General features: G+C 40.7%; 1 protein-coding gene across 3 annotated transcripts; it reads left to right on the top strand.

Annotated features, from left to right (window-relative positions):
* Positions 1-27,222, top strand: sptlc3 (serine palmitoyltransferase, long chain base subunit 3). Of its 3 annotated transcripts, none has more exons than XM_078272536.1 (12): positions 2-225; positions 5,979-6,170; positions 7,480-7,634; positions 8,621-8,769; positions 13,594-13,718; positions 15,205-15,298; positions 17,326-17,431; positions 19,181-19,400; positions 22,099-22,225; positions 24,184-24,319; positions 26,178-26,307; positions 26,461-27,222. In XM_078272536.1, the coding sequence occupies exons 1-12, from the start codon at positions 124-126 to the stop codon at positions 26,572-26,574; spliced, it is 1,650 nt and encodes a 549-aa protein (XP_078128662.1). In that variant the 5' UTR covers positions 2-123; the 3' UTR covers positions 26,575-27,222. The 3 variants fall into 3 exon arrangements, with proteins under 3 accessions (XP_078128664.1, XP_078128662.1, XP_078128663.1); XM_078272537.1 differs by having other exon boundaries at positions 145-225; positions 5,950-6,170; XM_078272538.1 differs by lacking the exon at positions 5,979-6,170 and having other exon boundaries at positions 1-225.
* Positions 27,223-27,980: the final 758 nt, after the last annotated feature.

Consider the following 27,980-nt stretch of genomic DNA (forward strand, 5'->3'; position numbering starts at 1 on the left):
ATAGGAGGCTGAACCGAAGCAACAAAAGGAGGAAGTCACCTTTGGAAGTTCAGTAAAGGGCACACCGGTGATATTACCTGACAGTCAAACAGAGCAGACAGTCGCTGCTGTGCTTTAAGGATTATGGCAAGGACTACGGCTAACGGCAACTTAAAACTACATTTGAACCAGAATGGACTGATATGCGAAAATATCAAGAGAAACGGCTATCACAACAGGAGACAGGTACGCATGTCAGCGGCTGGGTTTGTTTACAAAAATGATTTGTCCACCAAATTATTTCGTGCTATCTGCTTTACGTTTCCTGCATGGAGTCAGGTATATTACAATTTCTTTAGTCTTGAATCTGAGCAAATGTTGTTTATTGGGGCTCGTTACCTTAAATGACCTATGTGACGTAGGCAAACTTTGTAACCCATAGAGTCTGATCACCAATTACATAATGTTAAACCGCAAAAAAAGAAGAAAAAAAACATTAATACGCCGGCAATATGCACTTAAAAGACCATGACAGCATGCCACTGTGTATTTCATCGCCATATTACTGAAGTTACAGTTACATTTTAAAACTAACTATGTTATTTGCCTGTTGTCGTTCATATTTTTTATTTTATTTTATTTTTTACAAGGGACTGGTTAGTTCCCACGAAAAACAACGTATACAAACGCCAATAAATGAACGAACTAGCTAGTCGACCCCGCCCTGAAATTCTTCCTTCCTGCCTTCAGGTTGGGTAACTTAGGTGTGGGTGCAGTCGCTGTGCTTCAGTTTACATTTCACTTTGGTGAGTTAGCTGCAGGTGGTTTGTCTTAGCAAGTTAAGTCCCCTTGTTGGGGCTATTCTGTTTTTCTGTATGTTAAGTTACTATGTATCATGCAATTTCCATATTACTAATTAGCTATGATTAAACATGTAGCTAGTATAACACCACTTGTTACTGCTTCCACTTGTTACTACAACTTGAGTTTTTACTTATAACGTTTTTTTAGTTTTTTTTTTTTAAATACTGAGTGACACTCAAGTGATGGCTAACGTCAGCTAAAGGCTGCTATGACCGCTAGCATCATAGCATCAGTTTTTGTGAAAGCTAACTAACGTTAGCATTAACTGATGACTTTTCCAAAACCCTAACACTTACCGCTGCTTAGAGATATATCCACAATCCTCTAAGAATATTCTGTAACTTACACATGGTTAAATGTTATACCACGGTCTGGGTGAATTCTTGATTCGGCTGCAGGGTGTCCATTAAAAAGTGATAAGTAGTTCAGGTGAAACTGGACTGTTTACCGTTCCAAATTAATGCGCTACACTAAAATATAAAAAAAAATCAGAATATTTTTATTTACAATACTGAGTGTAATCATTCAGTGCCTCTCTGAACACCACATGATGGCGCTAACACAAAAACTGCAAGAAGTAAGTTGCTATGCCCCCATGAATTTGTTTGACATTTAGCTCTTTAAAAAGTTCGCTGTTCAGCTCGCTAACGTTACTTCAGGCTGCAGTCGACATGTAACGTTACACGTGGCGTCTTGACATTGACCTGGGGACAATGGCATGGCTGGATAGCTAACGTTAGCTTGTCTTGGTAAACATACTGCCAAATTGTATTTACTGATCAACCGCGCACAATGTAACTGAATTTAAATCTTACTAGCATTATGTTAGCTTAGCTGGCTAATGTCTGGCTCATAGCTGACCCAGCTGAGCGGACTAGAAATATCTCCTGGTGCCAGGTCTATCAAAGGCCCGTCCTATTTACTGGAGCCGTGAACAACGTTTCCATTGTATAAGAACCTCTTGGAATAAGAATTATTGAGTCAAACCCTCAGGTGTTAACCAGAGAAACAGTAAAACTTTGATTGCAAAACGCATGAGCATTTAGATTAAGTAAATGTTCTTTGGCAATTGACCTGTAAACGGGGCATTAAACCTTACAGAAGGTATATTCCGTCTGTTGCACATATAATTTAATTCGATATCCAAGTTTGTCATTGGTGGCAGTGGTGGCCTAAAGGTTAAAGAAGTGAGCTTGTGACCGGAGGTCGCAGGTTCAGTCCTCATTGTCCCTCCCTCCACTGAGGTGCCCTTGAGCAAGGCCCTTAACCCCAACTGCTCCAGTGGAGCTGCTCAGTGGCCAGCAGATCAGATCAGTGGTTGTACTGGGCAGCTTCCAAGTATGACTGTGTGAATGTGACAGGTCGTCGTTGCAAATGAGAATTTGTTCTCAATCGATTTTACCTGAATAATTAAAGGTAAAATAAAAAACTCAAGACAAAATGTCACTTCCAGGCTACCATCTTTGGTTACTTGTGCAAGTTGCATCCTGTCAACAGCTGGCTTAAATTATAATAACAGCCAGGAATCTTACCTCTTTACAGTCCTTCCAGAAAAATGTGGAGTTTTTTTGTGATTGTTGCGCGCAAAAATCCTTGATTATGCGGCACGTTTTCTTAAAAAATGTGATGGAATATGCGAGATATTTATGCAATTTTATGCAATGAAATTGCGGGAACTTGCAAAAACTGCGGTTTCATCATGGCTTCATCGCGGGGTTTGCAGCTTTTCGATGATGTTCACGTCGCATAATTACGTCACTTCATAACGTTCCCATGGCAACAGGGGAAAATGGCTGCTCTTGTGTGAAGTAAGCGCAACATTTTTCAACTTTCTGCTAAGATATATGTGACTTTTTTGCAACAAAAATGCGGGGATTATGAAATCATGCAAGCCCCGCATATTTTGGGTGGAGATCTGCAATTTATGCGGCTAAAGTGCGACGTATTTGAAAAAATGCGGCCCCCGCCTAAATATGCAGACTTTGGCTGATTATGCATTGAATTATGCGATCGCATAATCACGTTTTTCTGGAGGGATTGTGACTTTAAGTAGCTTCGTTACCCTGCATGCACATCTTTCTGGTGGGAGGAAACTCACAACAACAAGCAAACTCGTGCCAAAAAGTGATCATCCACCAAAAACTGATTGTGGTCCGTGTAAAAATTAAGTTTACAGTGAAATCTCTGTAACTTAATGGTAATAAGTTTGCATTTTAACATCTAGCTTATGCCATGTTTTTGCTTCCCAACATACATGTTGACTTTATTAATTCAGAATTTTGAGCCCAAATTTGCACTCCATCAGTTAACAGAGGTATCAGTTATGCTGCTTTATATAAACAAAATCAGTGTGTTTACAAAATAGTGTCAAGGGTGTGATTCTTCCGGATAAACCGGATATCCAGCTTTTCCGACCTGAAAATGAAGCTCTTGTAAACAACGGGGAAGCTTCTCCCCGGACCGCGAACCTCCTTTGGCGCCATTTTCATGCTAATAAGCCATCACCTCCCGTTAGCATTCCATTGACTGCCATTCATTTTGACGTCACTTTGACAGCGAATAACTTTACATCTGAAGCGTTTAAAGACTCTATTTGTCCATTGTTTATTTCTAAAGAAACACGACAATGTATAAAAGGCTCCATTATCTTGTACCTTACGTTATGGCTCCGTAGCAGACGTTTTTGTAAAAATAGGCTAACGATTGTGTCATAGCCACGCAACATACTGTCGCATAGTAGAGGAGTACAGTACAGGAGAAGTGCGCAGGCAGTTTCGTCTCACATTAGCTGTTTAAGTGTAATTACTAATGTTAACTAGCATTTTAGTTAGCAATAATTAGCCTGCGCCTATGTTATCTCCTTACATATATACCTATGCTCTCCATCTCTGCAATATTCGGAATGATTGAGATTTCTCTTGGCACAGCTACCAGAAGACTTACAACTTTCAGACAGGTTGCTCACGTCACATTTACGTCGTCCCTCTCAGTTGGAGGCTGCGCAGTGATGCTCAGCCATCACCGGAAAAGTGCTTCTAATGGCCTTCACTGGTCTCCGTCCAGAGCAACGGGATCTGTTGGTCCACTCTTATATACTGTCTATGCTTGTAAATCATGCAAAAAAAATTTTTTGGGGGGGGCAATCGTCGCGGAAGGTTATTTGAATAAGAATTTTGGACGTGTGGGGGCGAACTATCTTCTTAGCTGACAACGGGACAATATTTTTATTTTATGTTGGCAATGCAAGCTGAAGCGACGTAGCAGATGACGTTGAGAAGTTCCAGTGAGGAATATTTTAGGAGCACCATTTTCGGCAGTGCAGAGAGGTAGTGGCCCACACTAACTGAAACCGCCAGGAAACATACAGCTGGGCGAGCGTCAGTCGGTGGAAGTTAACAGAAGCTAGCTGCCGTAAACTGACAGCTGACCAACGCTACCAAGTGATCGGCGGAGACAGGGAGTACATGTATTTGAAAGAGTCCGGCAGGACTAACCCCTAATCTTAAACTTAGGGTACTTAATTTACTACGACCCAATCAGAGGTTACTTAAATTGGGAGGTTCAGTCAAAATCAAGCACGTCACCTTCAAACGGGATCTCCGTTTGCAGGGTTCATGCTGTACCAGACCCTCCCGGTGATCATGCTGCTCTGGGGGACCGGCTGCGCAGTGAGAAGCCGCAGCTGACAGGCGCAGAGCTCTGCCGGAACTCCGACTGCTGTCTGACGGCATCAGTATTAAATTGAGACAGTTTAATTACCGGTTAAAAACGTCTCGTTATCGCGTTAAATAGTAGTCAAATTCGGTATAGTTGGTTTTAACGCCTGATGCGAAGTGTAGACCTATAGGAGTACACATGACAACCCTGAACAAGCAGCGTCGCTCTGCTCCGCCTTTCTGCTGTGCCCCATTCACGTAGTAGTTTTCCACTATGTAGGTTAAACTCTGCAATTAATCCACGGTTCACATGTATAAGTGAACTGTGGTGGTCCATTACACTGTAGGCTATATTCAACATCACTTATTAAGTAGCTTAAGTCAATCCTACATTTTACAACTTGGGAGCAAAACATGCTCCTTGGGGGAAAAAAAGTGACCATAAAGCCCTGTTCATGCTAATTAAACAACTGGACTTTAGGGTCAAGTGTTGTCGTATCCGGCCCATGTCCCGGATGTGAAAGCCCCCTTACTGGACTACTGAATATAATAATATTACTTTATATTTTGTATTTTGAATTGTTACCTGCCACCAGAATTTTGTGATTTCCTGTCAACAGAGAGAAACATGGACAATCGAACAGACAGTGACAACAAAGAACAACATACTGTAGAGAATGACAGTAACCGCATACAAACGGCATGAATAAAAATTTGTTATAAACGTGTGCTCTTTAAAAAGTAGTAAGCATTGTTTGCCAGTTACTTACATTAAATGTTTAAAAATCTGTTACATAAGGTACTGCTTATATTATTTCACCATCTGTACACAAATGTGGGTGGGGCTGCATGGGCGTGTGTGGGTGTGGGTGTGTGTGGGTGTGTGTGTGTGTGTGTGTGAAGAGAGAGAATGGGAGAAGGAAATGAGGTGGACCTGGTCACCACAGATCCAAATCTTCTCAGCTGTTGCTACTGTCATATGCTGCACTGTGTCTTCATGTGGCACATTATTTATATTATAACAAGGTAATGCAGTGTAATCAAGTGATGACTGATTAACAGTAATGTAAATGCTAAATGCCCTAATACCTGTTGATACTAAAATAATGCAAAGTATAGGCTCTTAACCTTGGTTGGTTTATGGTTGTGCGGCGTATATTTTCCTGCTTTTTTGTCCTTTGCCAATCACACCTATGTAGTGTACATTTATTGTCTGCTCTTTTAATGTTCTAATGCAAAGTGACAATATTTATTGTGTAACATTACGTTGGATAGTCTTCCGGTTTTCTTCAGTGTTGAATAAGTGTTAGTGACTTCTGTAAGTGGGCCACTGTCTGTCTCCTTTTTTTATTTAGGTTAGTTGTGTGTTTAACTACAACCCTTTATTTGAAATCAAGCCACGTTTTACGGAATAACGGTGTGTTCTCTCTTTTCGTATCTGCAATGTAAGACAGCTTATGTGGGCCTCTCGTTGTATAGAAAAATGGCCCAGGGACTGGTGTCGCCTCCAGGCAGCCCAGGCAGGAGTCTTTTGAACAGGCCCCGATGTACGTGGCTGTCATGACGTACCTGGGCTTTGGCATTGTCACTCTGTTTGGCTACCTCAGAGATTTCCTCAGAGCTGTGGGCTTAGAGAAGTGCCACCTTGCCCAAGAAAGAGAGGAACAGAAGGTAGGTAAAACATGCAATCAGCACAAACATGGACATATTGCAGTATGTGTGTACACATACTGTAGACAAACGCATGCACCCAGACAGTTGCAGTAGAAAAGCATACATGCCTAAGGTGTCAACGCATTTTGTTTCCCCCAAATTAATTCAAATTTTTGGCCTAAAGCTTTCTCTCTGCTGCCTTCCTTCATGTTCCTCTGCACTATAATGTTGCCATGGGTGAGACAGGACACCGCAGAGAATATCTGTTGTAGACCTAATTAAATCTCTGAGGATACAAGTTCTTTCTTCGTAACTGTGCTTTAGATCCAAGATAACGCCTGAGCACTGCCACGTAAAAGCCAAAGTATTCCCATCAATTTTTTTTATCCAAAAATTGCAGTCACTGTAATATTTGGTAGTATAATGATTTGTTTTGTGTGGCTCATATTAACAGCTATAACCTTTTTATAAAAGCAAATGCTGTGGCCATGTTTTGTTATTATTTGATAAGGCAGTAAGTCCATAGCCAGAGACAAATTATAGCAGTATCTAGGAGGAATAGTCATGCAGTTTGTTCCCTGAGTTTGACAACAATCATTTACAGTATGAGGTAAGCTAAAGTGAAGAAGAGCTTAACTGCACGTGGGCTCTGTCGTCATGGTGGCTTCATTGGATCAGACATACAGAGGGCAAAGTGAAAATGAAGACAAAGGCTCAAAGGGGATCATTGTGTATGAAAACATACAGTACCTGTAAAGGCTATAGTAGTGTAGATCTAACTCGTACCAAGGTATAATCTAAAAAGGTGGTTTGGATAATTATAAGATAATTACAACAGTCCTCTGCCTTGATGTAGTACAAGGGTAGACACAATAAAATGAACACCTAGTATGGTTCTAGAGAGTTAATCATGTACTAAATGGTAGAGCCCCTACTCACATGGCAAACTACTTTAAGAGGATAGACAAGGACATGTATCTGGTCACAAAACTAAAGCAAATAATACTTTAATCTTAATTTCTATAACTTCAAGTTTAACATAGCAAAGATTTGTTTTTCTTGTTAATGCAGAAGCCACTGAGTAAAACTATAACTATAAAGAATATTTGTTTTTTTTAAGAACGATTTTAAGAAGTTGCTATAATCCATTTTAACAATGGCAATCTTTTTATAATATTTAGTTTGGACGTGGATTGTTTGTCCTGTTGTAGTCCTGTTTTAGTTTGATCAGAATTTGAGAAGTTACCTGCTCCTATTGTTCCAACACTCTGACTTCCTCGTACTGGGTTACCGGGAAGTTGTTTAACATGTTTATATTTGCTTTCAGGATTTTGTACCGCTTTATCAAGATTTTGAGAACTTTTACACTCGAAACCTGTACATGAGGGTACGAGACAACTGGAACCGTCCCATATGCAGCCTCCCTGGACCTGTCTTTGACCTGATGGAGAGGGTGTCTGATGACTACAACTGGACATTTAGGTACTGTACTCCAGTCATCTTGGATAGACATACTGCAGATTAGACATACTGTAGGCTCATAACAACATTTACTGCTCAATTTAAGAATTTACAAATGTTTTTCCAGCTTAAGAGAGGCCAGCAAGTATTTTGAACACAGCCATCTCTGGAGCTAAGAACTATACAACCAAGTTTAAATCAAGCTCCTGCTCTGTGAGCTTATGGGGAGGGATATAAACTAAAGCACATGGGTAAATGTCATCAGCAAGGATTTGTCAGCCCTGAATTTTTGGATGCAGTTAAGATGTCTCTGTGTTGCACAGAATGGTCAGGGAGGGGATATGACATTATAAATCGGGAAAGAGGGGTAGGCATGGATTAGGTTTATGTATGTTAATGTAATGTTAATGTAATCATGTTTTAAGAGCTTTAATGTGACTGGCAAATGTAGAGATGCGCAGTCAGCTTGTCTTCTGTGGTGATAGGGTAAAGAAACACAAGGAAGGGTTTTGTAGTGTGTGCAGGTTTCCGTGCGCAACGAGAAGTAGTAGGCCAGTTGATGAAATGGAGCGAATACTTTTAAAACTCTGATGCTGATGTACTGTGAGGCTGTACTCTTGACTGACCATGTGAACTTGCCTTATTGCAAGAAGTTATGACACTCATACCATCCATCTTTACCCAGTCTATTCTCTGTGGACTTACTGTGTGTACTTGCATAATATAGGATGGCATAATGAGTTGTGAATATTGCATTCTAAAAAAGTCCAAGAAATTAGGGATAATAAATGCCGCTAACACACAGTCACTGCTGTTTACCTAATATAAACATTGTTAAAATTGCTCCTTATGAACTGAACTCCACTGACAAAGAAACAAGTTTATGATTAGCAATTGTATTTTATTGAATCTTGATTGCTTTTATAGTATGTAAATCATTCTCTTGAGTATGTGTAGAAGAAAATGAAGTATAAAGGCTAAGTGACTCCTAATGTTTACACTTGCAGGTTAACCGGGGGGACAATACACAATGCCATCAACATGGGCTCCTATAACTACCTCGGTTTTGCTGAGAACAACGCTGATTTCCTGAAAACTGTGGCAGACAAAACGCGCCAGTATGGGGTTGGGGTTGGCAGCACACGGAAGGAAATAGGTACGTTTGTGGTCAATGTGCAGTTATACGGGTACAAAAAAAGTGTGGCACTTGTCCTCTTAAGCAGTTTTCAACAGGGGCCTTCATTTTATCTTGAGCAAAAAAGGTCCACTTCCTAACTCAAGTTAAAAGAGCATATTGTGTTGTCTCTTTTGCTTCATCTGCTTCACATTTCTTACATGTGCATTTATTTTAAAAGTCTCTGGCAGACCCTGGTGAGACTGTATCGGATCCTTATTACCATTAAGGAAATAAAACTACATCTCCCTCATCACATATGCTATCATTTATTATCTTTCTTATGAGTTATACTGCCCGCATGTTTAATTATCTTTCACTGGCTCCAGTGTAATATGAATTATTTAGCCTTTGTTGAATTATGTACCGTTTCAGCATAAGCTGAGATCATTACGTACTGGTCCACACTGAGGAGGAGTGGGAGAAATTATATCATACTGGTATGTAACATTCTACCGCGCATATGGCAGGATGCAAAAGGAATATATGTGATGGAAAATTTAGAACAGCAAGGATCAGAAAGTGGGATCTGTAGCTTCAGATTCATTTTGAATGGTGTTTTATCCTCTGAACTTTTAACTGCCTTCTGATGGTGTTAAAGTGCCTGTGTGTTCCAGGATCTCATGTTCCGGCAACGTTGAGGCAGTGAAATATGATGATTGGCAATCAGCCAGTGTGTTTATTGGTCAAAAACCGCCAATGGGAAACAATATTGAGCTCACTGAACGAGCCTCTCTGAGTTTACTTGAGAAAAGTAGGTCCTTTTCTCTCCGTCAATGCTGTTTAGTTTATGGCACTTCTGACACCACCGTGCTGTATATCTACTGAGAGCAGGCTAGCGGAACGTGAGCTGACATACAAGCTCAAAGCGGTGTTGAGTGGCTGTGTAAAGTTTCATGATATCAGCAGTTTGACAAGAACAGAGAAAACCAGAGGAGTTTAAGGCCATGTCATCGTTAGTTATACGTTTGTTTGTCTTTCGTTTGTCAGAGTGCAAGGACCCCCTACCACACACACACACACACACACACACACACACACACACTCAAACAAACGCACTCCTCCTGCACCATCTATTATTCATTTATGTGATTTATTTATATGTTTATTTTTCTTTTAAAATGGGACTGTTTTTCCCTGGGTTTGTAATCTGTGTTTCAGCTGGCTCACTGAGAGGGTTAAGGAATAACAAGACTTTCTCCCATGAGACCTTATTAAGCATCCATTTTCAAAGACCCAAGCATCTCTATAGTAGCAGTGACACCATCACCAGTGTTTTAGTTCACATGCAGCTATTTGTATGGCTGATACACAGGATTTGTTTTTATTGAATTTACCAGCACTCCATTTATTCCAAACAAAAATGATGATGATTTAATGCACACTTCATTTGTGTCTGTGGTTGTCACATCCTCTTAAATATTTATGGTCAAATGATTTTGATTCAAGGTTCTTAATGTTTCATCTCTCCATCTACATTCTGATATTAAATTATTTTAGAAACTGCAGTTCAATAGGATAGTTTAGGCTTTTGGGACATTAGTTGTACACAATGCCAAGTTCTGTTCAGTCAAGTTTCAGTTAAAAAGTTACCAAAAAACTCTAAATAATTCAAACACACACTGTATATGTATTGTAAGTGCAAAGAGTGCAATATGAGTTTTTTTTATTTTTTTTTATTGAAAAATCATTTGTAAGTAGATACAAATTGCAAAGCACACCCTGTTAATAAACCGAGAAGTCAAACATTCATGGATTTGTATTAATGGGTAGCTCACTGTTCCTGTTTTTTCTTCAATCATTAACATACAGTATATTGGATAATGATGTCATCCATTCAAATGAATGACAAATTACCAAGACATAAATGCAGCTACCAAGCATACAGTAAGTATTTCACCATAATGTGTACACAAATATACTAATGTAATATTGCTGTTGTGTATGTGTTAGAACTAAGCCATAAATGCTACACTCATCTGCTAGGACTCCAGTGATAGGGGTTGGTGATAGAAAGGAATAAAGAGTTAATCATTTCTATCACCAAGAAATCAGGCTTGTTTTTTCTCATCTTGTTGTAAAGCCTTTGAAGCAATAAACGTAATTCACAGGTTTACAATGAAAGCGACAGATTTAGCTTATAATGCTTTCTATCCTTGGCAATTGCTATATTGTTTATATTGTCAACAAGCTTTGAGGAATGTGATGACAGAAAGTAACCTTGGTTAATTCAGAGGGCAGGGGAGGGGACCCTGCTTAATGAGATGCATGTGACTCAAGAGCTAACTCAAGTCAGCAAAGTAGTGAGATCTAATAAGGACTCCGCTCTCCCTTATCTGTAGAATATCCAGACCTTGAGCAGCCTTATGAGGTTAGCATTTAAATAAGAGAGCAAATGCCGATGCAGTTTGATCATAAATGCTGTGCATGCCAGCAGAACCTGTACGCCTGAGTGGTCAAGGAAATCGATTTGACAGGGATTACCATAAAGACAGAGCTGCTTCACTGTATTATGGTTTTATACATCACTCAATACTCATTTTCCATTTCCAATCTGTTTGAACTGTTGTATATGATTGCTCTATGTGGTTACTGATTGTTATTGATTATGACTACAATGATTAGTATCACATATATATTAAAATTGATTGAGTTTTCTTATAGAAATTGCCTCAATGACATCACAATACCTTAAAACGAGGACTTCATTGGTATTGACTTTGATTTGATTATTTACTTTGGTAACTGATTTCATCTTGTAGCTTTTTGAAGAGCTAGATATAAATGTTTAATAGTCTTTTTACAGGTGTTCTGATGTTGGCAATGTTATCTTTACAGTAGTGACATACTGTAGTACTAAAACATTCATTGACAGTTAAGATAATGGGGTAGAAGCCCTGCTGGGTCTCACTAAAGGTGCTCAGATGGTTCAGGCGGATTGTGCTTATTACATCTTATGAAGGGCTCATTGCATGGGTAGAATCTGGTCCCAGAAAATTAAAAATTAAGCCACCTTCAAAAACAATCCAAGGGGATAAGAGGAGAGGGGAGGGAGTAAAGGAGAGAGAGAGATAGATGAGGGCAGGGGTAAACCTAATGTTTAAAAATGTGGCTACCAAGTCAAGGTGGACCAAATCCTTTTCTTATGCACACATGATAAATTCTTCAATCTGTAACCTGGCCCATATATTCCTGTTCATGACTACAAACACATTTACTACAAAATACACCTGCTGCTACTACTACTATATACTACACCTTACCCATCAATAGTTCCGTATATTTACATACGATTCTTTTCACATTATTCCTGAAGTGATATTTCACAGATCTATCTCACAAAAATAAAGTCTGATCTCATTATTGAGACCGGGTTATTTTGTTGCTTTCAGTTGTACAATCCAAAAAGTCTCGCATTGAAGTAGTCTTTTTAGGCGGTGGCCTCCTCTGCTGTCCTTTTCAACTGCTTCGAACACCATGACTTTCAGTGTGTTAGGGTTGCCATGTCCCGTTTGCACATAATGTATTGTCGTAGCATAATCAACATTTCTTGTGCGGATGGCATTTTTATGTTCTGCGACTAGGTCGATTAGTCTTCTTTTTTTATCGTCCTACATAGAAACAACCACAGGGGCACTCCAGTCTATAAACAACGTGTGGTATTCCAGTTGGCAGAGTCTTTTTTTGATATATGCGCTATGTGCTCACATCTTGAAAATGATTGATTTTCATAACCTTATCGCAATGATTGCATCTCTCAAATTCCCATGGGTCTTTTTTAGCAAGGTTGTTAGTGTGGGAGGGGGAAGGTAGCTCCGTACCACCTTGTCTCTCAGGGCCGGTAGACGTCTGAATGAGAACATACAGTAGGTGGTTCTGTGAACAGTGGTTGGAAGGATTACCTTGCTCTAAAGACTTCCAATTGCATTTAATGATGCTTCTTATTTGAGATGCTTGTTCACTGTGTTGCATCACAAAATATATTTTTGAAGACTGGTGTTGTTTCTTTTTGGTTCCGTCATACTCAATAACCGTTATTAGTTACATTACTAATGAGTTATAAATATGTATAAAGTAACTTTAACTCGAGTAACTACTATGGTATAGTAAGTAAAGAGTGTGTTAAAATGTATGGAACCTATATGTCATAGTATACTATATATATATATATATATACACATACACACACACACACACACACACACACACACACACACACACAACAATCCCCAGAGCCAGCAGAAATACAATACAGTATATATGAAACTTTCACTGCCTACCTCTCTAACTGTAGATCACAATTATAACCGTAATTCGTTTTTATCAGCTGACCACAAGGGCAGTACTGAAAGCACCCCCAGAGACACCCAAAAATCCCACTTTTATTGCAGAAAATAGAAAACACCATGTTGGGTGACCGATTAGTCTGATCAATGTTCTGAATGAATTCTGGTCCCCTGCCTGTCACAATGGGTTATAATCAACTGCCTCAGTCCCTAAATGTGCTGCAGAACAATTTTAGACTTTGCCTTGATAGTACCTGGAATGAAAAATGGTAGTTGAACTAAATTACAAATTTACCACATCTTGAATCTTTATAAATCTCTTCAAATATGTGAGAGTGAGAGGGGCTGATGCTGTGTATGCTGGTAGTCCTTGCTGTTGAATGTGGGTCTCTTGCTATCAGGAGGCATTCATCTCTGTCAAAGCTTGCTTGTGTGGTTGGATGACAAAAACTAGAAGACTAACCAACAAGTACAGTGATTTGTCAGGGTGAGTTATCCTTTTGTGATTTCTGTCTTGTAGGTAACCTGGGCATCCATGAAGAGCTGGAGCAACTTGTGGCCAATTTCCTCCGAGTAGAGTCCTCCATGACCTTTGGAATGGGTTTCGCCACCAACTCGATGAACATTCCAGCACTTGTTGGCAAGGTTTGTTATTTTACACACTAAATGCCACACTGTATATAGGAAATCCTACTACAGTATAAATGGGTGTCATTTTTTACAGCGCAGCAGAAATTAATCTAATTAGCCTAGCTTTTGTGCCTTTCTCGCATATGGCCTAAATTAATGAATAACAGTCAACTAAACTCAGCTGTGATCAACTCCCGACCCACCCTCTTTAATTAAAATCATAATTACACATTACAGTAGCCAGGAGGACAAGGCCCTGGGCATGCATAGCTGCTTTCAGTCACATAGACAAGGAAGGGCAGCTTTTGTTAAGAACCTAACTTAAGGGTATGATTACCCATACTCTGGCCTGTTGGCCCACCAGCCTGGCTCACACACACAGCCATGGGTTACCAGGGGCAACACGGCAGCATGAATATCTGTGATTGGACTAGACAGGAGGAAGGGGAGGTTGACTGTTTAAGTGATGAGAACAGGGTCGTTTATGCAGCTCAAGAGGTGTAGCAGCCCTTTAGGCTGCAGTCCCTGCAGTAACCCTGCAGGGGCTGGGGGTCAACCCACACTGCCAACTCTATCCTACAGGGACAGGCCGTGTCAGGACAGGCCTCGCTGTGCAGGCAGAGCTACATTAGAGTGACAGCTGCTGGTAGACTCGGGGCCAGGCCAGCTGGACCCCAGGCCGAAGCCAGGGTATCCATCACTCTGAGACGGTGTCAACATACCCTCTACAAGAGTTAATTCAAACTAATGCAGTGAAATGCTCAGAGCTTCAGTGTTAAATATGATAATGTTCTGGGGAGAATTTCGTGGAACAGCTGAATTAATTTGCATGCTGATTTTTATGGAATATGATGTACCATATTCTCCATTATGAAAATTGTGATATGTCTGGGGGTCAAAACTTCATCAGACATGAAAGAAATTACTAACGTGTGGAGTGCATACAGCTATTATCATCATACACAGAAGACCTAGACATAGTGGATTATGATTGAGCAAGACGAGTGGGCTGACATGTAACTGGCCTGCTGGATCCTTTTAGAGCAACAACTACTATACAGCACCTTCTACGACGACACAGTACAAAGCAACAAAACATACATCTGTTGAAATACATAGAAAAACAAGCAATCTCTCAGAAAAAGGATAGAATTGTATGGGTGGGTAGCACACACTGCTATGATTATCATCTGTATACGGTTATACTGATGATAGTGTTTGCAAGCTAATTCATTTATTCTGTACCCAAGGGAGAATCTAATTGGCCCTCTCACTACACATAGACCACTAAATCTGAAACATCATACACAGTCTATGCAAATGTCATCATATTATAAATAATCAAGGATTACTACCAAATAATCAGGAATATGAATATAAACAGGAATATCGTGGCGTTCGTACGACATTTTTTATTTTAAAGATGCAGAAATGTGATTCAGCGATTACACTGGAATTAAAAAGCTTTTAAATAAAATATTTTCTCTCTGCTCATTTCCAGGGTTGTTTGATACTGAGTGATGAGCTCAATCACACATCTCTCATCTTAGGTGCCAGACTGTCGGGGGCTTTAATCCGGGTTTTCAAACACAACAGTAAGTCCAGTAACTCTTTCGCTTGAACATACAGCAAGTCATAGTGCTTCTGCCTATGAAGCACTATGCGCAGCATTATTTACTGTAAGTTATGAAGTCTGTGTTGTTTCAGTTTGCCAACATCTTTGGTGCTTAATATTCATTGCTCCTGGCAAACAAACGTTGTTGATAGCACTATAATGTATTTTGCAATAGATTATCTGTTGATGAAGTTTGAATTTCTGTTTGTGCAGCTACCACCTTATCTAGTTTTTATCTCTTCTATTCATTCAACACTGTTCCTGCTGTGAGAAACACATTACTTTCTTGTGCGGTACAGGATTTGCCTTAGGAAAGACCTACTTAACATTCTGTGTTTAGAGCAGCAAATGTAAAAGCTTTAATGAAATGGGTTCAGTATACAGTCACAACTATGTTTTATTATACAAGTTTATTTTTATGAAAATGTCATCGTACTTAAACTAAATGCTTTCTATTATATTGCCAAATTAAATATTGTCAATAGATGATAAGAGGGAATTATGAAGGATGCATGATACAACATTCACCGTGCTTGCAATGGAAACATCCACTGCTTCTTTCAGGAGACTGGACAAATGAGACAGTCCTCTGGCAGCAAATGTGTCCTGACAGGTACAAGCCGAGTCAGTTATGGGTCCTCCAAGCAGATCCCAGAGGCCTGTCTAAAGGCAAAGAGCCCTCAGGCACCTGGGTAGCTGACCCCTCCCTGCCTTTATGCCTCCACCACCAGACACTCTTTTATTAGTACAAGGCCAACATTTACTAAGAGGGTTGTACCAGTCAACTCAGCCACATAAACAATAATATGTTATTGGTGCAATCTCTGTCTAAAATGTCTGAGATCCCCTGTTTAGGGTATTTGAAATGTTTCAGTGGTGTGTATTTTTAACATGGAATGATGGAATTTCCTACCAGAGAGTAGATGAACTGGTTTGTCCAGTCTGGCATTGTGAGGCTTTGTGTGTTTTAAAATACTTTAAAAAAGTTAAAGATAAAGGGCCCTCATTTTGAAGGTTGGCATTCTTATTATTTTAAATAATTACATGTATTTAATGGAAGGTTGTGGTTTGTTTATTAAGCTAGTTAAGCATTTGGGCACCCCGAGGGTCAGTGCAAAGACAAGAAAACATTTTGTGGATATCCACAACTGTATGCACGTTTCTTGTATCTCATATCAGACCATGACTTATCTCAAATCAGTGCTTAACTGTGAAATAATCATTTCCTCATTCTTGTCTGAGCACACAGCAAGTTAGTGTGGAATCATATTCGCTGCCTGTCTGGTTTCCTCAATGTTGATATTTGTAACTTGAGATGTACTGTGTTTTGTTAAGCTTCAGGGCGTGATTTTTTTTATCAGAAGAGCATCTGCTGCCTCTTCAGTAAAGCTGTTTTTGTGCTGAGGGAGTGATATCGATCATCTACGTATGTCAAATAATTAGCTATGACAGGTGTACTTGCTGCTCTGGTGGAAATGGTTGGATTGTGGTCATACTTTGAATAATGCTGCTTTATAAACCACAGCTATTCAATACTGCCATCTGCTGGTTTGCAGCAGAGGATCATTAATAGTGTAAACATTACCTGTTATAAACTCTAAATGCCACTGGGAAGTTATTTAGATGGAGCCAAAATTCCCATCTGAATTTTAAGCAACCCTGCAGACTGCAGTGAAAAGACCTTTGGTAAAACCCATATTTAGCTCAGTTAGTAATCCTCCCTGATACATACATTGCAGGTGTTCATTCACATCAGACTGCACACTTGCTGTGTGTAGTTTGTGGAAGGTGTTTCTGGCAGATAAAGTAGTTCCATAAGTACTCTGTGAACTGCCATGCCATTCTACTTACTGTTTGCTTTTAGTTGTAGTTATTTGTAAGCTATGATGTGTATGTGATTTCATAGTACAAGCCTAAACTATACTATTATGTGTTATGTATGTGTTTTTTCCCCTTTGGATTTAAATTTTGTGTGTGTGTGTGTGTGTGTGTGTGTGTGTGTGTCAGACATGCACAGTCTGGAGAAGATGCTAAGAGAGGCAGTTTCCTCAGGGCAGCCACGGACCCACAGGCCTTGGAAGAAGATCCTCATCATGGTGGAAGGCATCTATAGGTCAGCCTTTTTTATACCGCGCACACACATTAGTGTAGTCGCTCTCTCACAGATGCATATTTTGGGTCAGTTGAGCTGTTGTATCAATCTTTGTAAGTATAGGCTTCCAGGGGGTCTTTTGCGAAGTCTTAAATTGTAACCTGAGGAGAGCTTTCAGCCTGTGTTTAGCAGTCCCTGAAATGGTCTCTTTTCCAATTGCTTCCCTCTCTACCCTTGAATAATTGTGTGTGTGTGTGTGTGTGTGTGTGTGTGTGTGTGTGTGTGTGTGTGTGTGTACGGTTGGGTACCGATTCATTACTGAAGAGAAAGGTGGTGTGTGTGCGTGTCTCTCTCCCGGCAGTAAGCAATCCTGAATCTTAGTGACCCTCTCCATCTGCTCATTAGCTCAAAATCAAGGCCAAATGGAGCCACAGAGATTGACTTGGCTACACCCCCAGCTCCAACTGTTTATCATGGCCATTTTCTTTTCTCCTTTCTTTCCTCTTTTTACCCTTTGCAGCCCTTCTGAACAAAAACACGCAAGATGTTACTTTTTCCTCAACGCATTTACACAACGCATTACTCAGTCAGTCAGCTGTGAAGTTTACTTTTATGACAATCCTCTTTTGAAATAAAGAGGAACATTTTGAACATGGCCATCAGTTGGTATCAATATAACTATTAGTTCCAACAATCCTGGTAATTTAAGAGACAACTTAATTGCATGTAATCAGACTGGCTTTATCTGACAATAATGTCTCATGTCAGGCTCATACATTAAAATAATGGCGCCTTTCGGTATGGCACTGAAAGAACTAATGCTCCATCTATCGCCTCCCTGTAACATCAAAAGGCTCAGATAAAGAGTAAGCATGCTTAGCTATATCCTGGACCCGCCTTTGATGTCCACATCGGCCCTGGTGAAACCCTGTCTTGTGTCATTTGGGCTGCAGACGTTCTCAGCCATAGAAAGGATAGCAGGTCTGGGATTGCTCTATTTTTTACCAGCCATATACTCACTCATGCTGTCTGTGTGTAGCCTTAAAAGGCTTGCATCCAAGGGGAAGAAGATATGGGAGAGAGGTGGGAGCAACGTGAAAGAGGCCAGCAGAAAGATTCTTGGAAGATTGGAGCATGTCAAATTATGTAATATGCATTTACAGATGCTCTGCAGGTGATAAAGTGAGGTTGGGGTCAGATTCTTTCCCTTTTAAAACCTAATCACTTTAAAGGTGCCCTCCCACACAAAACCGTTTTTACTTGCATTTTTTGAAATACGTTAGGTCGTGAATGTGAAAATGAACTGCTACCACCTCTGTCAGCTCTAGCCACTGAAAAGAAATAAGCGGAGAAATCAGGCCAGTTAGAAAAGCTGGTCAGTCTGACGTGGTGTTGTCTGAGCTCATTACTATTCATGAGCTCGCCCAGTTGCGCTGGGTAAAGGATGCTGATAGCCACGCTCTCATTGGCTAGCTGTTAGCCAATCAGAGTCAAGCAGCTTAGCTCGTTGAATATTAATGAGAACTTAACTGGCACAAATCAAGTCTTCCTGCAGGCTTTCTATACCACGCTAGAATGGCTTGAAACAAGATAACCAAGGCATTTTTTTTCATAACAAATGTTAGAGTCCATGGTAGAACTTCAGACGTTACCACAAAGTAATGAAATACGTGTGGCAGGGCACTTTTTTAAGAGTTTTGTTTATAATTGATCAAATGTGTGGGCCCCATGTCGTACCTTTTGTAACTGATGTGATTCTCATGTCATTAGCATGGAGGGCTCGTTGGTGCGACTTCCTGAGATCGTCGCTCTGAAGAAGAAGTATAAAGCGTATCTGTACCTGGACGAGGCCCACAGTATCGGAGCAGTGGGACCAACAGGGAGGGGCGTGACCGAGCTGTTTAATGTGAACCCGTCCGATGTGGACGTGATGATGGGCACCTTCACCAAGAGCTTTGGAGCTGCTGGAGGCTATATCGCAGGGAAAAAGGTAACTGTGGGTTTTCTGTTTCAGCTTTCCCTGCTTTCATTTCATCATTTGTTGTCAATATGTGTATATACTTGTATCACAGTCATTATGAATGTAATTTTCTTTTATAAAAAATATTTTCTTTTTATAAAAACAATTATTGTTTTAATTTGATCTATTATGTGTATACATTTGATAATTTCATACCTGAGAATTTTTGTTCACAGAATTTCATTCTATTCTTCATTTTCTGAAAATGACAACATGAGGAGAGAGAAGCAAGGGAAGCCAATGTTTTTTATATATATATATATATATATATATATATATATATATATATATATATATATATATATATATATATATATATATATATATATATATTTATCATCACTGTTTTCAGTGATATCCTTATCGCTAGTCCATAGCACACCTGTAAACACTGCAGTAGACCTGCTGATTCTCCAGTCAGGCAGAAACTAGTCTGGTTGCTATGCAAAAATAATCCTCCTGGGCCCAAACAGGATCAAGATACATTTCAGAATATATGTGCGTAGGTGAGATTTATCAAAGTTCCAATAGCCTTAAGTAAGTTGCCATTCTTAGAAAACCAAATAACTGAGCTGACGTGCGGATACTTTCCTGACATTGTTTTTAACAACCTGGCAACCGCAGGTTGGTACAATTATCTCTGTACAGTAACAACATTAACCCATTTGGCTACAAAGCAGGTTAAAACACATCATACACAATATTTTCTAATATTATTTTACCCAGATCCGGGTTTTTTTAAGACGTGTGGGACTCAATCATACACACTCCATCACACGCCCCCCTTTCTCGTAGCTCTCATGTGTCCAACAAATGTTCCCCAGGCTGTTACTCCAGGCCTTTGTAATTCTGTTTTACTCCATTTAAAAAGTACACTTTAGTACATAACCACACTGGTTTTGGGGCAGTTGATTAGATAGCAACAGAGGAAACGACCATGTTGCTTGAATTAGGTATTCAGAGAGGGACCCTTCCTGCCGTTGCCTTTATGTTGGTTCAGCCCTTCTCTGCCATAATAAGAAGGTAAAGCTGGCCGAGTGCCAGCCCCTTCTTGTGGCAGGCGTCGGAACTGTGCTCCAGATTTAACAGGATGACTTTTAACAAGCATGATAATGTTTGAAGTAAGCACACTCTGCCTGGTTTGACAGCTGGCTGTAGTAAACTCCTGAAAGAAACAGGCAGGAAAAGAGAGAGAAATCCTTTAGATTTGACGTATTTGTTGTTGTGGTGAAATCCCTCAAATCCTACATTAAGTGGATTCGGGTTGACCGACCAAAGACTGCAGACGTGTTCTGGAAAACAGTCATGCTATAGCTATTTTATGAGAGTACCAAAAATAAATACCCTTCATGCTCCTTCTAATTCACTTCAACCTTGCATACATACAAGGCTTTATTCATTAACCCTTTACTCAAAACCTGGATTGTACTTATTAAATACATCCGTTAAAAGGTGTGTGTGTGTGTGTGTGTGTGTGTGTGTGTGTGTGTGTGTGTGTGTGTAAACCGGGAATACAGTATACTTGTGGGGTCTGGACAGCTTTGTGGGGGCCAAAATGCTCAACCCCACAACTTTAAAGGGCTGTTTGAGGGTTAAGACTTGGTTTTAGGGTTAGAATTAGGTTAGGGTAAGGTTAGGCATTTAGTTGTGATGGTTAGGGTAAGGGGCTAGGGAATGCATTATGTCAATGACAGGTCCCCACAAAGATAGTGTGTGTGTGTGTGTGTGTATTTTTCTGGCACCACTCCTACCCTGTGGCATTGTGGACATGTATCACCACATCAGTATTGAGGCCACCTTGTGGCTGAGGAAACACTCTGAGCTGTCACTCCACGCCGCAGACGTGAGATGGATTTCGGACATGTTCTCTTAACTGGTTTATCTTGGTTACACCAAAATCCTGCGGGGGCCCTAAAGCAGTGAAAAGCCCCTGCCTTGAATGAAAACAGATGTCAGGTTGTTTCAGGGTTCTCATCCTACATTTGAGCATTTCCCCTGAAATCCCCTCCGTGTGTGTGTGTGTGTGTGTGTGTGTAAGCCACAGTCGCCGCCCAACGGGGACAGATGGCGGTGAGTGGAAATGGTGGCCAGGCGGCATCTCCGGCAACGTGTCATCACCCCGCACCCGCTGGCCACCGCGCAGCCACTGAGCAGCAGCCCATCACAGCTCCAGGCCAGGCTCCCAACCTCAGACCACTTACACACAAGTGCTCTTGGGACCCATGACCAAATGAGTTTCCTGAAATCCTGCTCTTCTCTTGACAACCACTAGCAGAATGAATCTCCTGCTGACATTTAGGAATAATGAGCATGGCAGTCCTCATTCTGGCTCATTTCAGCATCGGTTCTTTCTCAAATTAGTGCGCTGGCTACCTCACAGTGGAGAGCAGGAAAGGCTCCAGAGCTACTTTACAGTCAATGCCAAGATAGTCATAATGACAGAGACATGACTTGAGGTATTTTAATTGATTCTCAGGTGTTGACTATACATGAGCATGCTCTAGTGGTGCTTTAATAAAAGTGCAGGGCCACACTTGTGTTTTATAGAATATCTGAAATGAATATCCGTAAATAATATACAATCAGATTTTCTAACAAAAATGTATTATAAACCAACTGTATGGTATCTCTGCTGATGGTCTGTGTGACGCTGTGTCCTATGTTGCAGGAGCTGGTGGACTACCTGCGCAGTCATTCTCACAGTGCAGTATACGCCACGGCCATGTCCCCTCCTGTCACCGAGCAGATCATACGTGCCATGAAGTGCATCATGGGAAAAGACGGGAGCACAGAGGGTGAGTGTCTGAGCTCATTGCGGCTCCCTCCAGTGAACGTCACCCTCAATTTCAGTCTTATTAGCCAAATGCTCGTCAATCCTGATGTTCTTTACACGGACAAATATTATGTCTGGCTTGTAAAGATTTTTACACCTTAATATCCTTTTTTATGGAAACAATAGCAAACCAAATCCAGAGGACAGTACCAACGTTAACATTAAGAGTAAATCCAGACCTGCAGGAAAAGACAAACAGCTGCTTGGTCAGAAAATGTGGTAACAATTACAGGGGTCTGCAGTGGTAGGAAGAGGGGGGGACGTGCAGTCCCTGAGCACACGTGACCCTAATGTGGAGGAAATCATTTTCATGTGTGTGTTGTGAGGAACACTGTACCTCTGAAAAGTTTGCTTTAATAGCATCAGACACTCGGGCAGGGAAGTAGTCATTACCAGACCAGTTGCAATACTTCCACAGCAGTTCTTCTTGAGTCATTGTAGTAGTAGTTGTAATAGAAGGAGTATAAGTGGGAGTTAGTACATGTGGTAGTGGTAAGTAAATGCTAGATAGTTATACCCAAACCTACAGGACAGGAGGTTGGTTGGAGGATGGGTAAAATACAGGACTTTCACCCAGGACAGCGGGGATCATGTCACGCGTGTGACGTTTCCTTTCCACGTTTGTTCTTTTCCTAAACCCAACCCGTGTGTGACGTTTCCTAAACCCAACCGTAACCTCGCGATAACAGAAGTGTTCACCATAGGGGAAAAATACACAACATGTCTGTGGTAGGGTGCTGTAATGGGTTAATCACTCCTGTACTGTATTGCAGTTTCATGCAGAGATGAGTAACTTCCTCATCTGGCCCTGAACCAGGCGCGCTTTGCATCAGACGTAGCCCAGCAAAATAGCTGTTAAAAAATTAGTTTTGACCTGTCTTATAGAGGGCAGGTAACACAGCAAACAGCGCAGTCTTTCAAAACAACATTTCTAAAATCTATCTCTAGAAAAGCCCACTGTGACAAGAAACGTCATATATTCTTTGCTTTAAATGCCTGGTAGGTTCTTATTCCTTCCTTATCCCAATCCTCCTCTGCCCCCTCATCTTTCTCGTCGATGTTGAATTTCGCACTTTAAAGCAAACTGGTGGCAACAGCTCTGAAACAGGGAAACTCTGACAGACAGCAACATCCACACATTCTCACCTACTCATATGATTTCTGAGTCTGGCAGCAGGTTTTTGACCTCTATGCCCTCTATCTTAGCAGAGAGGAACAATTTACTAAATGGGGCCCGTGCTTTTTGGCAGATGCCTGAATGTTATGTTTTTTCCTCCCTTTCTCTTTCTCTGCTGAGATAAGGGGATTTAACGTGCTCTCTTACATCCCCATAAACGAACTGCCAATCTGTTCCCAGGTAATCAGCGGGAAACAGAGCCCTGTTCCAAGGCTGAGCCATGCCAAACTCTGCTTCAGCCACAGAGCACCAGGCTCCCCAGTGACTCACATCACTTGGGAAACACAGGGGGTTAGCAGGGCAGGCCGCCTCTTCTGTCTTTGATTTGTTTTCTAATACATTTATCTGAAATACATGATGATACTTAAGCATTATTTGTATTCCGTTTCAGTTATGGCTACGCTCCAGTGGCAGTCCACAGTCACTTATTTTGTGCGAAATCCATCGTATCCAATTTACAAACCCTCATTTTGGCAACGTGCAAGTGCGTATACCATGCCGTCAGACAGACAAAACTGAACCATCTGCTGCCACAGCTGAGTTGTAATCATGAGGAAGTTCATAATGGAGCCTGCAATGGCCCAGCTGGAGGTGCAGGACTTGGAAAGAGAACTCCTACTACATTAGCTACTACTGACAGGTATTGTCCCTCCCTGCATGGGACAGGAGAAATATGCATAAAAAAAGCAATGAGTTGTCGTTTTACTCATGTGCATCTGGTGGTGTCCTTGTTTTAATTGTAGGCATTAGACGGATCCACAAACTGGCAGAGAACACCAGATACTTCAGGGCCAGACTGAAGGAGATGGGCTTCATCATCTACGGGAATGATGACTCACCTGTGGTTCCAATCCTGCTCTACATGCCAGGCAAAGTGGTGTAAGTACACTTGAACTCTCAGAAAAACACTTATTTTCAAACAATAAATTTCACCTTCACTATCCCTTGTTGTCACCAGCATTTTCAGGTCAGCTCAGTGTGTATCATCTCTAAGTGGTTTGGATGGCTGCCATATTTCACACAGAGTTTCCATGAAGCAGCAGTAGTGTACACTGTTTCTGTGTAGACTGGGTTTCTGTTACCACATAAGAGGCAACATCAGGTATTGATTAGGTATAACCCAGGATAGTTTGAGCCACTCTGGTATAATCAATTGGGTATAAAGTGTCTTTCAATGCCAGTCACCATTAATATAGATGAAAAGGCCGATCCCACCCAGTAACTGCTATAATCAGTAGCTTCTGATTTTACATTGCTCTGTTGTCATGGGCATTAATGATGATTGGGAAAATAAATACATTATTGTCCTTAAATAATATTTTTGAAACTTTAAAACAATAACAATGTTTTTTTGCGCTAAAGAGTTTTCAAGATCACGAATTGCATTTCTTAGGCATTTTTATAAAAATAATGTATCTGTAGCTACTCTACTACATATTAAATTTACTTCTGGCCATTTATTTGATATCCTTTTTGGATTGCCATTGTCCTAATGACATATAGTACATCCTAAAGATGCTGGTGTTTGATTGCGGTTCTGCTCTAGCATCCATACAAAGCACTGCATACACATCAACGATCATCTAAAATATACAGGACTGTCAAAGTTTGCGGTGTCAGATTCACGTAACCATTTTCAGAGCACATTTTAAGGTTTGAATTCTCCAAACTGTCCACTTTGCCACAAAATAAAGAGGTATTCACTGTTGGAGTTATTAAAGTCAAGTTCTAGCCCTTCAAAATTGTTAAGTATGTGTTCTTTTTAATTTATTGATACCACACATCCCAACTACATAATTGAGGATTTGGAGGGCCTAGAAGGAGCAACATTCCTCATGACTTTGAATGTGATGAGGCAAAGCGGCAAATGCTTCCTCATTCTGAGGTGGCTTGTGGGGTCACTGCACATTTTGGAGACTTCAGACCTGAAAAATGTGAAATAGGTTGTTGTGCTGTATGTTTAGCATTAGTAAAGTGAAATGTGATGTTCAGAAAATGATGAATGCAGAAGTTTTATTTTCTTACTTACACCTTGTAAACAATCAGTTTAGGTGTGGTGTACTTTTTCTCTGCAGTCATCTGTGTATTCAACATGACATCATGACTTTGCGTAAACATACACGCCACTTTCCTAAAGCCAAGTGGCGTGTTATCTGTACGCATTTTGAGCTATCCACGTGTATGTCTACGCTGTATACAGCGGACGGCAGTCTGCAACGCCACAGCGTACACATACACGCCACGTGGCGTGTTATCGCGAGGCTACTTGTTATCGTGAGGTTACGGTTGAGTTTAGGAAATGTCACACGCGGGTTGGGTTTAGGAAAAGAACGGAGATGGGAAAAGAACAAACGTGGAAACGTCACACGTGGGACACAAAGGAAACGTCACACGCGGAACACGAAGGAAACGTCACACGCGGGACACGATCCCCGCTGTCCTGGGTGAAAGTCCTGTGTTTGACCCATCCACCACCCCAACCAACCTCCCCTACGCGGATTTTCACCCTTTCATACTACTCGCTACGGCGTAAATTCACACGCAATCGCAATGTAATGTAAGTCAACGGAGGCCAAACGGCGTTTAGAAACACGCTAAAAAGCGAGTATGCGTCTTGATAACACGCCAATAATGCCATACGAATTGGCGTGTCATACATACGCCACTTCATGAGATCAGTCTGGTGTACTAGAATAAATAAAAACTGATAGTTGTTTCTTTTTGTGTTGCTGACCAGGGCTTTCGCTCGAGAAATGCTGGAGAGGAAAATTGGTGTAGTGGTAGTCGGCTTTCCAGCAACGCCGATTACAGAGGCCCGAGCTCGCTTCTGTCTGTCTGCGGCACACACCAGACCCATGCTAAATCAGGTACACACACACACACACACACACACACACACACACACACACACACACACAAAGATTTACCCACATGGAATTCCTTTCTGAGGCTTTAAAGGGTATTTTTCACCTAAATCAAACATATAAACATGTGTTCTGAGACTTTTCCTTTGTCCTCAGGTGCTGCACCATATGAACGAGGTGGGGGACCATCTCTGTCTGAAGTTCTCACGACTGAAATATTCCTCTTGTCCAAACCTCCATGATGAGATGGACTTTGAGCTGGGCAGTTGATATGACCCTTGACACCTTCATCTCACAGTGTCAAAATGAAGTCTAGTGTCCATGCCACAGCAGACACATAAATGCACAACTCAAAGCAAGAAGAGGGGCCAAATGTTTAGCAGCTGCTTTTTATACGTTTGTAAAACATTGTGATTACCTGTACATCTTAACGAGATCCTATATGAACAATTTAAATGCTTTACTTCTGAATACATTTTATATGCGAATATAAATATAAAACACAAATTATTGCACAAACAATGCTGGATTTGTCTGAAACTCAAGTACGGTGTACAGTAAAATATCTTGAGTCACATACTGTTAGTTCAGTTGTTGAGAGGCCTTTTTTACACAGGTATTCTATTTACTCATGTCTATGTATTGGACATTGAAAATGTTTTATGGAGGAGGTTTTTGCTTCTCATAATTTAATATCAGCCACCATTTATTACAAATGCTGGTTGTGGTTATTATTAGTGTATGATGCACACGCTCTAAGAAGTTGATGCAAGGAGTCCCATTTATTTCCTGAACATTAAGTGATAGAAGTAATGGAAAAGGCATTTGTACTTTGAAGTTGTTCCCCGTGGTGTACTGCTGCATTGCTAAAATGTTGAGGTTGTTTTTTATTTTTTTTCCAATAAAATACAAAAACTGCACATGAAAACTTCCTGAAAGCATTTTGGAATAGAAAGGTAGATTAATTATCCAGATGACAGGCTTCTTAAAGTGCCACACCTTCTCTTTGGAACTGTGTTTAATTTCCTGACACACGTTTATTTACACTACTCAAGGCTGAACATGTGTGCATGCTCCGCCTCGTCTCCGTTTTTTGTAATTTCTGTAGCAGAAACGGCGCCACCTATAGGCCTGGAATATGAAGTAGCGTGTTGAATCATTTACAAATGGATCGTTTGGACGCTAATATTCTTGAAACAATGCCAGACAAGACGGGGGGAAAAAAATATTGTTTTGGTACGTGTGGACAAAAGATGAGGAAGATGCCTTTTGTTGCATTCCATTGTGAACTGTTTTTTATAAAACTTTCCTCAGTCTAACACCACTTTCATCTCTACAGTAAATGATAACCTTCCTGTAAATAACAGATCATACTGCAATTACTTAACTACCGAGTTAAATCTCAACAACCTCTGTGCAGAACAAAAAAAGGTGTTATGGCAAGTTTTGTGGCGAGACTGCTCATATTCACCAAGTCTTAACGGCTTAATTGTTGATGTTTTAAAGACCTGCTGTTCTCTTTCACACACAGACTGCGTAACAGTTGTGAAGGTAAGCATGCAGAGTATGCAGCACCTGAGCCAACACAAATCTAACCTAGCAATTAGCGCTGAACTCTAAATTCTCGTGGTATGGGGTAATCATTTGATTAACACAGGAAGGATTATAGATTGATG

This window comes from Sander vitreus, chromosome 17, assembly GCF_031162955.1.
Source record: "Sander vitreus isolate 19-12246 chromosome 17, sanVit1, whole genome shotgun sequence".
NCBI lineage: Eukaryota > Metazoa > Chordata > Actinopteri > Perciformes > Percidae > Sander > Sander vitreus.